The sequence below is a fragment of the Lutra lutra genome, chromosome 7 (genome assembly GCF_902655055.1).
Source record: "Lutra lutra chromosome 7, mLutLut1.2, whole genome shotgun sequence".
Lineage (NCBI taxonomy): Eukaryota > Metazoa > Chordata > Mammalia > Carnivora > Mustelidae > Lutra > Lutra lutra.
This window is the reverse complement of record NC_062284.1, coordinates 9,466,950-9,482,732: the sequence shown is the minus strand read 5'-3', so window position 1 is coordinate 9,482,732 and position 15,783 is coordinate 9,466,950. Positions and strand designations below refer to the sequence as shown.

At 42.9% G+C, this 15,783-nt stretch overlaps 1 protein-coding gene across 5 annotated transcripts in view; it reads left to right on the top strand.

The window, feature by feature from the left end:
• AKAP13 (A-kinase anchoring protein 13) overlaps positions 1-15,783 on the top strand; it is a 330,885-nt gene that overhangs the window by 77,072 nt on the left and 238,030 nt on the right. For all 5 annotated transcript variants that reach the window (XM_047736222.1, XM_047736225.1, XM_047736224.1 and 2 more), the window contains exon 2: positions 6,447-6,490. In XM_047736222.1, the coding sequence (XP_047592178.1) occupies positions 6,458-6,490 (33 nt within the window). In that variant the 5' untranslated portion in view covers positions 6,447-6,457. The remainder of the gene's footprint in view (positions 1-6,446; positions 6,491-15,783) is intronic.

The following is a 15,783-nucleotide window of genomic DNA, read 5'->3' as shown; positions in this document are numbered from 1 at the left end:
GGTTGATGCCAATGCCATCATAAGGGTGGCAGGTCCTCAGGGCAGAGCGGGGTCGCGGTGGTTTGTTTTCTTCTAGAATCTCCCTTCGTTGGCTTCGAAGGCCAGGCATCTTTGAGGTGTGTGGATTTGCACGAGTGCCTCTCCTGCGTCCTCTCTCCCATCGTGCCTTGCTTGCACTTCTCATTCTGACGAGTGCGTAGCAGCCCACTGTGCTCCCTTGTCCTCGTACACACAGCTTCTGCTTTGCGCTTCTCCTGTGTCCTCCGGGTGAGACCTGCCTCATGGTTGGCCTCCTCCAGTAAACTGTGTTGGGGCCTCCACTTATCAGCAAGTTTGTCCTTCTTTCCTGACCCTTGTCACATTTTTTATTATTGTGCTTACAGTACTGTAATATCATGATCTGTTTATATCTGTCCCTTACTAAATTGTATCGTTATTTATCTCTGACGCTCAGCAGCTCTCTGCACATGGAACATTTGAGGGGCTCCGAAACACAGGGAGATTACCTACCCCCATTGAGTATTTTTGTGCTGGGCAGATATTATAAACATATGTAGAAGAAAAGGAGGCCCTAAGTATTGAGAAATTGTGGTGTACTCTCCTCTGTGAATCTCAGAGTAAACTCCCGAGTATCAGAAGTCAGAGATCTGGTTTTTAAATTAAATTTCTTTCATTATTGTTTTGGTGAGAGTTCTGATTTATTTATTTATTAATTTATTATTATTATTTTTTTAAGATTTTATTTATTTATTTGACAGAGAGAGATCACAAGCAGGCAGAGAGGCAGGTAGAGAGAGAGGAGGAAGCAGGCTCCCTGCGGAGCAGAGAGCCCGACGCGGGACTCGATCCCAGGACCCTGAGATCATGACCTGAGCCGAAGGCAGCGGCTTAACCCACTGAGCCACCCAGGCGCCCCTCTGATTTATTTATTATGTGTTAATGACTTTATTTGTATGTGTGTTTTTGGCCTAAATTCAGCATCATTTTGCCTATTGGATAATCCAGCTCTGATAAGTAACAAATGTGCGAATGTGGGTGTTGGTGTTTCCGTTGTTCCTGGGGTTTCTGTTTTAGTCGGGTGTGTCCTTTTGTTTTACTGTGAGCTTGCCCAGTGTTGGACTCTTCACTCTCCTACCTTCCTGTCGTAGATCCCCTTCTCCCTCTCATTCCCGTTGTGACCAGTGCTTTGCTTTTTTTCTTGGTGATCTGTAGGAGTACTGTGTTGGGAGAGTGGGACACAGAAGCCTGGCTGTGCCACAAGAGAATCAGGCATGTGTCCTGGGTCTCAGTGCCATTGTTTTACAGAGTGTGATCCACGATTCAAAAGCAGAAGCATCACCAGGTCTGATCTCCTGATTTGGACTCACTGATGGTGGAAGGGGGTGTAGGCAGCGGGCAAGAATCTGTATTCTTTTAATAAGGCCTCCAACTGATGCTCGGGGTTCCCGAAGTTTGAGAATCCGTGTTTAAAGCTAACTGCTCAATTATTAAGTAATGCAACTTTAAACAGAAGAAGACGATTAGGCTCCTGTAAGATTTCCTCAGCCCCTTATTCAGGAAACACATTTGGTACCTGTAGTAGTTTATATACACATATTTTGTAGAACTTGGCATCTGCAGCAGGAAACGCCTATTCACTCTTTGTACGCTGCTTCTTTGCTGCTGTTCAGAATTCCCTGCTCCCACCCCCAGTGAGAGCACATGTTTCTAGCCACCAGCCCAGACTCCTTAGGAATGAAGGAAAGAGTCTTTGGATCCTGTTATTTTCCTTGAAGAGCAGGACGCTGTTTCACAGGAATCCAGAGTATGCCTTGTCATTTCCATGTTAACCCTCACCCCCAATTTTTGTGGGTTTCAGAGGATTTGCGGTAGCCCAGCTTTAGCAGGGTCCCTTGGCCATGGAGATTGAGCTGAAGCATATTCAGCAGTGCCCGTACCCTGCAGGTACAGATCCTCTGTTTACCCCTGGCTGAGTCCCGAGCAGCTGTCCTCTCTTCCTTTCACGACTGGGGTTGGTTGTGAAGGTGGTTTGCACTTTCCTTCTGAATTTGGAAACTTCCCTGTTGTGAATGACAAAAACCATGTCTGTTGAAGTGATAGGTTCAGCAGACCTGGCCAGCTGGGCCTTACTTAGGACATGGCTTGAGGTCAAGAAGCTAACAGATTTCGGCGAGTTTTCAGGTCTCCGTGTAATTGATGCAATGTTGGGCTTGTGGTCCTCCCTCCCTCCCTCCAGGGATGTTTCATTAAGAGCTGAGCACCTCTTAAAGGGGTACGGCTATAGAATAGTAAGACTGATTTGTATTTACATACATATGGGTACAGGCATTCTTATTTTAATTGCTTTTCTTTTATCATTTCTAGGGAGCTTTAGTAAAGGTTGTCGATTTCTTCAGTTTGCACATTTTAGAAAAATGTCTTTTTATTTCCAGTTCACTTGTGGCACATTGAATGACAGGGGACTTAAAACAGATGTACTGTGTTTAATGTCTTCTTCCTGATTACAAAAGTAGTATCTGTTCATTGTCTGAATAGTTAGGAGTAAGAAACAAATAATTTAAGAATGAAAATTCCCTGTAATTCTCAGAAATATGTATACTTAGCATTTTGTTATTTGTTCTTCCAGATTCTTTTTTCTAGAGTTATTTTGTTATATTTTAGAATTGTGATTCAGCTACCAGCCTGTTTCTGGACAAATGTATCTCTTGATACCTGACGTCTTCTATTTTGACTACTTACCCTTTTCCAAGTACTTTCCTTGCTAGTCTCCATGAGACCTGGAAACTGCAAGGAAGATTTGTGTCTGGCAGCGTGCTGAAGCCCTTCCTTGGATTCCCTTTTAATTCTTCCACTGGCTCCATAGTGTAGACGGGAATTTTTACACTCTTACTTCACTTAAAAAGACTGCGGGTAGACAGTCCGCTGACTTACTTGCTCAAGGTCATACAGTTAATCACTAGGGAACTTGGGATGCGCGCCCATGAAATTTGATTGTTGGGCTAAAGGATATTGTATAGAACACTAGGACTTTCCTGTGCTGAGAAGTCTTTTCTAACTGGAAATATCTTCGAGACCTACAGAGCTGTTGAACGGGGACACCCTGCTCTTTGGCTTACTTAGAGGTATTTTGTTAGCTCTCGGTCAGGAGTGGGCACGCGGGCACAGTGGCTGAATCTAGTCCACTGCCTCCTTTTGTAAAAAGAATTTTATTGGAACATGGCCGTACCCACTCATTTACACATTGTGCCAGAGAGCGTATGACCTGCAAAGCCCCAAATATTTACCATCTACCCCTTTTCAGAAGATGTTTGCCAGCGCCTGCCATGGACACTGGTTATTATGAAGACATGTCGTGTTTTGGTAACTTCTTTGGTTTTGCATTCATTCGCTCAAGCACACAGGTCAGTGGAAGTGCTCACTGTCCCTTACCCACCCCGCCCCGAACCAACCAAACGCCTGTATCCCTTCGTGCCTGAGCTTCCCTGTGATCCTTAGGAGCAACTGAGTTTCTGCACAATCCTTTGCAGGTAGCAGGCCCTGAAGACGGATCCGGAACTCTTGCCGGAACCTGTGTCAGCACTGCATGTCCCAGACTGATCTGTGCTGATGGTGGTGTGCACCCGGCACCCTGTGAGGGAGAAGCTAGCTGATGAGCATTTGTTCTCAAGGGCAGGAAGAAGGCTCACCCCCGGTCTGCTTGTCTGTTGAGCAGCACCCCGCGAGCTGCCAGAGAATTGCAGAGAACTGGAGTGACATCAGTGAGACCGCTGCTTTCGGGGTGGAGGGGTCCTGCTTTGACATAAAATGAATGTGTTACTTTTGTACAACAGTAAACTATTCCATTTGTTTTCTTTCAGCATTTTGCAATAAAATGGCAAGTGCGAGAAGAATGAAAATATGAAAATAAGAATGAAAACACTTAATGACTGAGCTTGTTTTTATTCCTCACCCTGCAGATTTATGACTCGTCAGAATTCTAGCTGGCTACTGCTGAATGGCAGATTTGGTGAACATACTTGAAATCGCATCATTTAAGTGTTTGAATTTTGATATTTCCATTTCACCATCTTTCAAATGGGGTGCGGCCTTTACGGTCCCACCGGGTCTGTCACGCGTTGTCCTTGTGTTACATGAAAGCACCCCATGTAAATGTGGACTTGGTCAAAGTCATTCGCCAGTTCCTGGGTAGGGAGGAAATTGTAGGGTTTTTCTCTCTTAAAATTCCTTGATGAAATCATTCAGGGACACAGTGCATTTCTTTCATTTTCCTTTTGGGAAGGCTTAATCAAAAATCCATGGACAAAGCGAAGACTTTCAGTTGGGTCTTAAGAGAATAAATTTCGTTTTCAAGTGTGTTTACTCTGACTCAGAGACCCCCCCTCCAGCAATGTGCTTCTTCCCTTAGAACACCGTTCTCAAGTAAAGTGCGCTTACTTAAACGGGTGAAGTAAGTTTTGTGCACTGTATGTAGCAAGTCTAGTGATGGCTTAGCATCAGAACTCTTGAGTTCTGTGTTTTGGGGCCGTTTTGGGAGTCTGGAACCCTTTCCACCTTCCTTATTCTCTTTGATTTTGGGGGATAAACGTCACCTCAGAGAGGCCTTCCCTTAGTACCATATGTGAAACATTTCCTGTTTCCTCTTCTCTTTCATTTTTCTCCATGGAACTTATCACTGAAAACTACCCACAGATACTTCTTGAGAGGAACAACGCTTCAACTTCAGAAGTTAGTGAAGGCAAATTGGTTTATAAAGTTACAGGCTCTTTCAGTCCTTTGTCCCGGGCAAGTTTGGACAAGACCGGGAAAGCGGATTAAAAGGCTAGTGAGCGCAGTGAGCTTAATTTTAAATTAAATGGATATTTAACGCATTGAGAAAAGTACTCAAGCGCTTCGGTCTTTCTTTTCCATCCATGCTTCCTTATTTGCATTTGATGGGTTGGAAATCTCTTCTTTTTCTATCAAAAGAGTTCGTTATCACCGCATTTCTCAAGCTTGGTTTTCACTGTGGATTTTTGTGGTGATTTTAGCACCTAAGGGTACAAAATCATTAAATGAAGACAGGCAGGAAGAAAAGAGTGCCAGGAGCCAGGAGGTGTCCTGCAGCGTGGGGAGTGGACCAGAGAATGAACAGGCGCACGTGGAGGTGGTCGGTCAGGGTGGCGGAGCTCTCGGGCTGTTGGCCAAACACGCTCTTCAGCGTGTGGCCTGCGAGTGGTTTGGAGATGACTGGGTTTAGGAGCCTGATTATAGTTTTGGTTTTTAGTTTTTTCCCCCTAAGTGTGTGTTAACTGCGTTTTGGGTGAGCCTTGACCTTGGACAAACACATACACGGCCTGACCAAAGTGGCAGGTCTGGGAGGATTTCAGTATTGGGAGGATTCTGTTCCTTAGGTTACACATGGTTGTTAAGGCATTTGCTGCTCTTTATTCTAAATATTCAGGCATTGATACGCTGCTGTTTGTGCTATTTGGATTTCAGTTCACTGTTACTGAGGTTTTTGTAATCTGGGAGAACACAAAGAATGTGATTTCATCTGTTTTTTTGCATGTGCGAATGACATTTCTGTACTGTTGTTTATATTACTGGTTAGTTACTGTGTGCCTTAATTCATTTGACCTATTAGTAAAAAACTTCCTTAGATCAAATTATAATCAAGTCCCTTAGATCTGCTTCTCTGACTCCTATGAGGACAGGATCAGGTTATACTCAAATTCGGGGTGTTTGGCAAAGGGCCTGCCATCCTGAAGTCCACGATTCTGGACCATGATGTTTTAGCTTGGAGCTCCTGGTCAAATCACCAAGTTAAACCTTTGAGAGCATGCTGTTCTTGATATTCAGGAATCTGTCAGACAATCCTGTGAATCTTCTCTGACGTTCTTCCTAAGATTTTTGTGAGAATTCACAAGATAACAGTCGGGAACCTGGCTTATTAATCTTGAGGAGGATTACAACGGTTAGTTGGTGGACCCCAGCTGCCATAGTCTCCCTTCTCGGAGGGCTGAGAGGAAGAGAGCACTCTGGTCCCCTGAGGGCCCCCCCCCCCCGCCCCCCGTGAGGCTGGAGGAGGCTCTGGCCAAGGAGCACTTTGTGAATTTGGGGGATTATGTAAAAGTATAACTGAACATACACTGTTTTTGCTTTGGTAACTGCGTTTAATATCCTGTTGGTTGTTGAAAATTCTCTGAGGACAGTGGACCCTTTTGTGTGTGTGTTTCAATCAGAAAGGCTCTCCCCGGTTAAAAAGCTTGAACAGAAAGGCCGCAAGAATTTCGCGGTCCTTGACCTTCGGGCCTTCCCAAACATCTCAGGAAAGCCAGGCATCCAGTAATCTCAGATTTTGATTGTGTTCCTATAACCATACTCGACATCTAGCATTTGTGGCTTTTCTGTTTTTTGGCGATAGCTTTTAATTTTGTTCTCATTTATTTCTCCCTTTTCTGTTTCAGTGTCCTGGGTCATGAAACTTAATCCACAGCAAGCTCCATTATATGTGAGTAAATCGCGAGATTTCTTGTCATTTCGTACTCACCTATGCTTTTTACTTGTTATGAGAAAACTCAAAAATGGTCTCCTGTGATTATCACAGGAATTTTTAACATCTGCACAAGTACTGTACTTCAGAATTTGAGTTTGGGTAAATGCTAAATGAGTCCTGCATGCCTGGCACCGAGCTGAGAACAGAGGGTAGCTGTGAGGTGTGTGAGGTACCACTGGGTAGGTGGTAGGAGGCACCTCTAAACGGTGGCATGGCCCTGCCTGCAGAGTGATGCTGGGCTGGCTTCTGAATTTCACCGCCGGCACATTTCTGTAAGTCCTGTGGGTATCTTCCTACTGGCGTTGCGTTACCCTGCGTTGCAGCTAGGTGGCACTCTGTCATTGGCGAGAGTGCCGTTTGCTCTGGGGCTCTGGGTGGAAGCTGATTCATCATCTCCCCAAGTAAGGGAACTGTCAGGTGAAGTGGATAAATCAATGAATCAGGGCTGGAAAAGGCAAAGTGTGGGTGACTCTTTTTTTTTTTTTTTTTTTTTTTTTAAATTACTGTGAGCGTGCATTAGCTGCACGAGGGTGGTGAAAAGTGGTGAGGGGTCCCTTTAGGGGTGTGAATAGTTGGAGCTGCCAGAGGCCAGTGGATATGGGATTGGTATGGTCTGGAGAGAGTGAGGAAATGGGACAGGATGGGACAGGACCTTAAGGATGAAGAAGCATTTGGTCAAGAACTAAGGCAGATGGCGGAGGGATGAAGGGCAGTGAGCATGGTATTCGGCGTGTGGTGGGAGGGCGCGCAGTGGAAAGTCTGGCCCAGCTGCACATTTGTGTTGAGGAGTAATGAGAGATGAGTCTGAAAAGGCAATTGAAGGTCAGCGATGAAGGCAAAAGGTGTGGGGACCACTGAGGAGCCTTTGATGGAGTTTATTTTAAAATCTGCATTTTATGCATTTACTTATTTTAAACCCTGCCACGTTCGTGACAGTCCTGTTACACCTTTCTAGCCTAGGACATTCTTGTGGTCACTCTTTTTTGCACAGATGATTTTTATGTTAAATATAACCTATTAAAGAAAAATATATGCATTCTTATAAGGTATTTTATGTATTTATTTTCTTTCCAGATTACTTGCAGAACATTTATTCTGTATGACAGTGGGTTTGCTCATGATCTGAATACCGTGAACTTTTAAAAACAGCTTTTATTGAGATACAGTTCACACACCATAAAACTCACACATTTAAAGTCTATGATTCAGTGGTTTTTAGTATACTCACAGTTGTGTAATCATAACCATCACCTAACTTAAGATTTTCATCATCCCGAAAAGAAAAGCCATACCTTTTAGTAGTACTCACCATTCCCTGTCTTTTCCGAGCCCCTGGCAACCATTGGTCGACTTTCTGTCTTTATGGAGTTACGTATGGTGGAAATTTCATGTAAATGGAATCATACGTCATGTGGCCTTTTGTGACTGGCTTCTTTCACATAGCAGAGTGTATTTAATAGGTACATGTCCGAGCAAGTACCAGTACTGTGTTCCTTTTTATTGATGGATAATACTCCGTTGTATGGCCGCGCCACATTGTATTTCTCCATTCAGCAGTTGATGGGCATTTGGCCTGTTTTCATTTCTTGACTGTTATGACTAATGATGCTGTAAGCAGCAGTTTCTGGTAGGCTTATGTTTCCATTTTTCTCAGGTATGGATTTAAGAGCACAGTTGCTTGCTTACAGTGATGACTCTCTGTTTAACATTTTGAAGAGTTGCCGTGCTGTGTCCGCAGCGGCTGCTGTGTTACATGTCCTCACCGCTAGTACTGAGGGTCACAGTTTCTCCACACTCTTGCCAGCGCTGGCTCTTATCTGACTTTTGGATTGTTGCCGTCCTAGTGGGTATGAAATGATAAGTCTTTGTGGTTTTGTCTCGCATTTCCCTAATGGCTAATGATCGTGAGCATTTTAAGGTGGTTTTGGCCACTTATGTGTCTTTGAAGAAATGTCTATTCAGATGCCTTGCTTATTTTTAAAAATTTTTTTAAATTGTTTAGCCTTAAGTGTTCTTTGTGTATCCTGGATTCAAGTTCCCTATCAGATACATGGCTTTCTCCCATTATAAGGTTATCATACTCTTTGAAGCACAAAAATTTTTAATTTTGATGATGTCAAGTTTGCCTGTTACTTCCTTTACTGCTTATGCTTCTGGTATCATATCTACGAAGGCTTTGCCTAACTCAAGGTCACAAAAAATTAACCTCTACGATTTCCTCTAGGAGTTTATAATTTAAGCCCTTACACTGAAGTGTATGGTTCCAGAGGACATTTTTTTGTATGCTGTAAGGGAGGGATCCAGCTTCATTTTTCACATGTGGACATCAATCTAGCTGTCCCACACCATTTGTTGAAAAGACTGTTCTTTCCACATTAAATTTTCTTGGGCATACTTTTTGAAAATCTATCATAATTGTAAAGAATTACTTCTGGACTGTTAATTCTCTTCCTTTCCTTTAGGTCATCTTAAAATTTCTTTTAAGAATGATTTGTAGTTTTCAGTGTACAAACCTTGTACTTTTGTGAAATTTATTTCTAAGTATTTTCTTTTTGATGCTTTTGCAAATTATATTGTTTTCTTAATTTCATTTTCAGATTGTTCATTGCTAGTGTATAGAAATGTAGTTGATTTTTGTCTATTGATATTATAACCTACAGTCTCGCTGAACTTGTTTATTGGTTAATAATTTTTTAGTGTATCCTTTAGATTTTTCTGTATACAATCATGTACTCTAAAAATACAGATAGCTTTCTTGCTTTTTATTCTGAATAATGCCTTTTATTTTTCTTGCCTGATTGTCCTGAGTAGAACTTCAGCATAGTGTTGAGTAGAATTGGTGAGAGCAGCCATCCTGGCCTTGTTTCTGATCTTAAAGATAAAGTATTCAGTCTTTCATCATTAAGATTAGGTATGATAATGTTAGCTGTGAGGTTTTCACTGATACCTTTAATCAGGCTGGAAAAGTTTCCCTCTATTCCTAGTTTGAGTATTTTTATCGTGAAAAAGCATTGGATATTGTCAGATTTTTTTGTGTGTGTCTGTGAGATGATCATGTGGGCTTTTTTTCCTTTCCTTTCATTAGTGTAGTATATTAGATGGATTGGTTTTGAATGTTAAACCAACCTTGCATTTCTGGGGTAAATCCTGTTTTGTCACAGTGTATAGTCCTTCTCATATGTCAGTGGATTTGGTTTGCTAGTTGAGAAATTTTGTGTCTGTACATAAAAGATAAGTCTGGGGAAGCCTGGGTGGCTCAGTCTGTTAAGCATCTGCCTTCAGCTCAGGTCATGATCCCAGTGTCCTGGAATTGAGCCCCACATCAGGCTCCCTGCTCAGCAGAGAGTCTGCTTCTCCCTCTGCCTGCTGCTTCCCCTGCTTGTGTGCTCTCTCTCTCTGTGTCAAATAAATAAGTAAAATCTTAAAAAAAAAAAAAAAAAAAAAAAGAAGAAGAAGATACAGGGGCACCTGGGTGGCTCAGTGAGTTAAATGTCTGCCCTCAGCTCAGGTTATGGTCTCAGGGTTCTGGGATCAAGCCTGGCACCGGGCTCCCTGCTTGGTGGGGAGTCTGCTTCACCCTCTCCCTTTGCCCCTCTCCCCTACTCGTGTATGGGCGTTGTCTCAAATAAATAAAATCTTAAAAAAAAAAAAAAGATATAGTCTAGTTTCCTTTTGATGTCCTTGTCTGGCAGCATAAATGTTTCCCAAATGCGTCCATTACTTAATCCCCAGAACCTGTGACTATTTATTTTACTTGGCAAAAGGGACTTCACAGATTTGATGACGTTAAGGGCCCTGAGATGCGAGCTTCTCCTGAATTATCCAGGTAGCCCGGTGTAATCACAAGAATCCTTAGAGAGAGGAGAGTCATGAGTCCGAGACATCTGTAGATGCTACACTGCTGGATTTGAAGGAGGAGGAAAGGGTCAGAGCCACGGAGTGTAGCCTCTGGAAACTGGAAAAAACAAGGGAATAGTTTTTCCTTAGAGCCTCCTCAGTGAACCCAGCCCTGCGGACCTCTTTATTGTATTGTATTGCTTTTTTGTTTTGTTTTGTTTTTACGATTTTGTGTATTCACTTGAGAGACCGAGTGAGTACAAGCAGAGGGAGAGGCAGGCAGAGGGAGAGGGAGAAGCAGACTCCATGCTTAATCCGAGGACCTGGAGATCACCAGAGCTGAAGGCAGACACACAGGCATCTTGAGCCACTCAGGCACCCCTGTTGTCTTTATTTTAGCACAATGAAGGTTGTTTCAGACTTCTAACCTCCAGAATTAAAAGATAAGAAGTTTGTGCTGTTTTAAGCCTCTTAGTTTGAAGTAATGTGTTGTAACAGCAGAAAGAAATGAATACAGTTGAAGTTTGGAAAAATCAATTGGTGGTAGAGCGATCAGGACTTTTCCGATTTTGCCATCCTGGAATGTGGCAACTCCAGAGTTCTTAAGGCTGTTGGCATTACGTGCTTGAGCCTCCAAACATGTTGAAGGACATCTTGGTGTCTCATGGAGATGTGAGCATGGAACTGGGAATTCATTCTTTCACTTAGGTCCCTGCTTTGTTCCAAGCGCTGTTCTGGGTGCTGGATACTTTGCCGTGAATGAAAGACAAGGGGTCCTGCACTCAAGATCCTTGCTCAAATATAGTGAGGAGAAGACAGACAACTCAAAAAAAGAAGAAAAAAAAAAGACACCTCATAAGCAGGAAAACACATCAGGAGGAAAAACTTCTTTTTAAAGCTTTTTTTATTTATTTGACAAAGCACGCACACAAGTAGGGGGAACAGCAGAGGGAGAGGGAGAAGCAGGCTCTCTGCTGAGCAGGAGATGTGAGGCTCCATCCCAAGACCCTGGCGTCATGATCTGAGCTGAAGGTAGACGCTTAAACGACTGAGCCACTCAGTTACCCCAGGAGGAAAAACTTCAAAAAATAAATAAAACAAGAAGATGTGATAGTGCCCAAGTAGGGACTGTTTTTGGTTGCATGGTCACGAGGGGCTCAGAGGGGCTTGCCATTTAAGCTGAGACCTGGGGGCACCTGGGTGGCTCAGTTGGTTAAGCGTCTGGCTCTTGGTTTCCGCTCAGGTTACGATCTCAGGGTCATAGGATCAAGTCCCAGGTTGGGCTCTGTGCTCAGCAGGGCATATGCTGGAAGTTTTCCCTTTCCCTCAGCCCTTCCCCCGCCCCCAAATAAAATAAAATAAATCTTTAAGCTGAGACCTGAATGACCGGAAGGAGCCAGCCATGCGAAGATGTTGGCATGGTGTTCTAGCCCAGGGGAACAGGTGTACAACAGGTGTCCGGGATCTAAAGTGAAGGCCGGCCTGATAGATCTGAGGAATAGAAAGGACAGTGGCTGAGGCTCAGAGAGAACCCTGTGGGTGTGGGCTCAGTCTTTCCTTCTGGAGGAGGTCAGCGACTGAAGGAGGAAATGAGGGAAAATCCTGACGGAGGATTTCACGGACTGTGGGCCCCAGCACCCATCTCTGAGCGTGCTCTGAACACCGCAGCACCTCCCATGGCGTGGGGTCAAGTCAGACCTCTTAGGGATCAGTGATTTATCCTAACGCTTGGAGATGCTGGCCTTGGGCGGTTTAAGCACGTTATTTTGGAAACAGAGTTTGAGAACATTTTAGTCATCTTTTAAGATCCACGTTTTTGATGTAAATTGGATATTCTTGAGTTGAGGAACGTTTTCTGTAGCAGATATGGCTCTCACTTATCAGAGGAGCATGCAATAAAAAAAAATTGTGCCCTTTTTTTTCCCTTTCGTGACTAAATTGCTTCATGGGAGAAAAAGCAACGTTTCCAAATCACTTGTTACTGTTAGTCCACTTGTGAACCTAAATAAGAGGTATGATATGATTTAAAAGTAGTCCTTTCACTTTGTGGTTTTCTGAGAATACTTCCCCTGCTGGTCGGACACTCTTTTCCATACACCTCTTTAACCTTTCTGGATAACAGCTTCAAAACAAGAGCCCCCATTGGTATAGTCCTTCTAGTTTTCAGAGCACTTGCGTATATATTATGCCATTTGGTTGTCACAGCAACCTTGTGAGAGTGGAAGAAGCTACTGTTGTGACCCTCATCATACTAAGGAAACAGAAGCTCAAGATGGCTTATCTGTTAAATGTGAAAAGTAGGGCTTTACCCAGAAATTGTGATTCTCTGACCCGTTTTCCTTCTTCTGCAGACCAAGCTGTCTCACACAGTTGTTCCATAAAACACAAATATCATAGCACTTAATATGATAGAGACCTGTACAAGTAAAGCCCTTTTTTCTTCTAAGTAACCCAAAATTAAAATTCCATTTCGCGTGTTTATAAAATTTTTAAATATTTTACTTAAGTTCAGATTTACAGGAAGGTTACAAGAAATGCCACTTTATCTCTACTCCTCTCTTACTGACAACATTTAGTCACATTTACTTACTATTCTGTTACGTATTTGTTGAATTGTTTGAAAGTTGTAGACATCCTGCCCTATTCCCCCCTAAATATTTCAGCATATATTTCTTAAGAACTAGGACATTCTCTTTCATAACTGCAGTGCAGTTAACAAAAACAGGAATTGTAACATTGATGTAATACTCTTATGTAAGTCCATATCCAAATTTCTCCAGTTATCCCAATAATGTCCTTTATAGCATCTTCCTGCTTGCCTCTCCCTTTCCCTCCCCTCCCCGGTTCAGGATCTAATCCAGGATTACACACTGTATTTATTTATATCTCTTTAGTCTCTTAATCAGGAACAGTTAGTTCCTCTGCCTCTCTGTCTTTAGTGATACTGACATTCTGGAAGTTGTTTTGGAGCAGTTGGGGTTTATATATTGTTTTTCTCCTGATTTTGGCTGGGATACTACTTAAAAGATGTCCTTTGGCATACCAAAGGATGACACATGGCACATTCTTGTTTGATTTTGGAGATGTTAACTTTGATCCCTCGGTTGGGCTGGTGTTGAATTTGCATAGGTAAACTTTTATCTGTTCTGCAGGATTGGGCATTTTTAAAAGAAGATGGTGTAATGCTTACTTCTCCCCTCTAATACTGTTCCTGGTTTGGAAATGCTTTTTGCGTATGGAATTTTTGTAAAACGGACACCCTTGTTCTTTGCAAGGTGTGCCCTTGAATGTAGGTAGAAGGGCTCATGTTAGCAGAGAGCTCAACTGTGAGTAATTAATTAAACAGCTCACTCTGTTTGAAGAGCGTTGTCTGTGCCCTCAAGGATACACACGTGGTTTTTAAATAAATGTGATTCTCATCTACGCTGTGCCAAGCATGTTTCACATAGAGCATAGCAGACGTCAGCAAACACTTGCTGAGCGAGTGAATGAGATACAATTTAGATGAAACGACTAAAATTTTAGTAAAATTTGCTTCATTTTGATAGAACAACTGTCTTAAAGTTGCTCATTATTTCACAGGTTTCATTACTGATTTACCTTACAAGGATCCTGAATAGTTAGTTAGCGATGCTGGTTTTGTGATTGAAGGTGTGTTAACAAAAAGAAACGTGCTTAACGGTGTTGTTATGGTACATGTGTAACTTCCCTTGCAGTTGGGAGGAAGTCTGCGCAGCGTCCCTGCGAAGTGTGTACAGATACAGAATGTCTGATAGAGTGTTATTCTAGAGATGTCTTCTTTGAAATGTGACTTTACTCAGTCCTTTAGCACATTGACAAGGCGTACTAGAAATAGTCCCTGTATCTCTTGAGTCCTGAATTATGATCTCTAATCCTTAGGGGACTTACGGTCTGAGCTGCCTGTTTACAGCAGACTACAAACAGCAAACCATGTGACTGCTAATATTTTTTTACAAACATAGTACATGTACCCTTTAGCTCCAGAGCCCTTCTCACTGTCCAGATAAAAGCATAGGCTTTTCCCAGAAGAGGTAGGGGATGAGGGATGCTGTCAGATGATAAAAGAAAAAGCCAGGCACATGAAGCAAAGGTTGGTATTTATAAAACAAACAAAATAGGCCCTACCTCCACCCCCCGCACACTAAGCACTACCGGACCTAGCAACCAAGCAACTGGACATTAGTGACAGTAAACAAATCCTCCCCCAGACTAACAGCTGAAAAGGAAGCAGGGTTTTTACATTTCCGAGGGAGGAGGAGGAAAGGTCTTTGGATGCCTCTTATCTCAGGCCCTAGACTTGTTCTGGAAGAGATCTATCTGATGAGGTCAGGCCTTAAGCTCTGCAGGGTACTAGGAGACAATGGGTATCCAATGTCAAGAATAAGGAGACCTGGATGAATCCATACTTTCTGTGCCAGTGAAAGTTACCTCCTTTTTCTCCTATCACCTTACTTTTCTGGAGCAAAAGTTGTGCTGATGAACCCCAGTGAGTGTCCCCTAGTCAGCTCTATGTGAGGGAATGAACTTTGTGGGAGAGGTCAGGACTGGGAAAAATTTGATGAATCATTGTATTTTAGGGGTGATTGGGCCCCTTCGTCTGAAAGAGTGAAGAAAACTTAGCCACAGAGAGATTGCGGGGTTTGTCTAAAGTTTCATGGGGGTTTTGATAGATCTGGTCAGTTGGCAGAAACTAGAATTAATTAGTCTGGCTTATGTGCTAAAGGCAGGTCAGGTCATTAGTTGGTTTGAACTTCAGATTCAAAGTACATGTGTAGAGAAGTCAAAGTACAAGATTTGGTGTAAGTGGGCTTAGTAAGAAAAAAGGTAGCAATGGGAGGACTGGAAGAAGAGAGGAGTATTTGAAAAGATAGCATTGAGTTCCTTTTTTGGAGTGAACCCATAAGGGTTAGAATGCCTTATGGGCTATAGACATATTGGGGAAGAATTTATAGTTACTACTTGAAATCCCCCTTAATTGGACAAAGTAGTACTTAAAATGTGTATTATACCTTTTGATAGAGGGGCATCAGTAATAACCATCCCAATGAATTACTTGATCGGGTACTTACATATTTACCTTTATACTTAGAGCTTCCCCAAGAGGATGGGTGACTGGGTGACTTCTCAGCCCCAGACCAGTGAGGGGAAGGCCAAGGCCCTGGAGCAGCAGGAAGGCGTTTGTCTCTTAAGGCATGCGTCCTGCGGCAGTTCGGTGCTAGTCTGTATTAGAACAGCTTTTGTTACTGGTTTTGAAGTGTGGTCGTGGCCATCAGATGCTTTGTGGCTCATGATGGTGCACAGCAGATGGCCGCAGTTAACCCTGACCAAGGAGGTTTATTTGGATGATAATTCACGGACAAAAATGACCATAAGAACACAAAAGGAGGGGC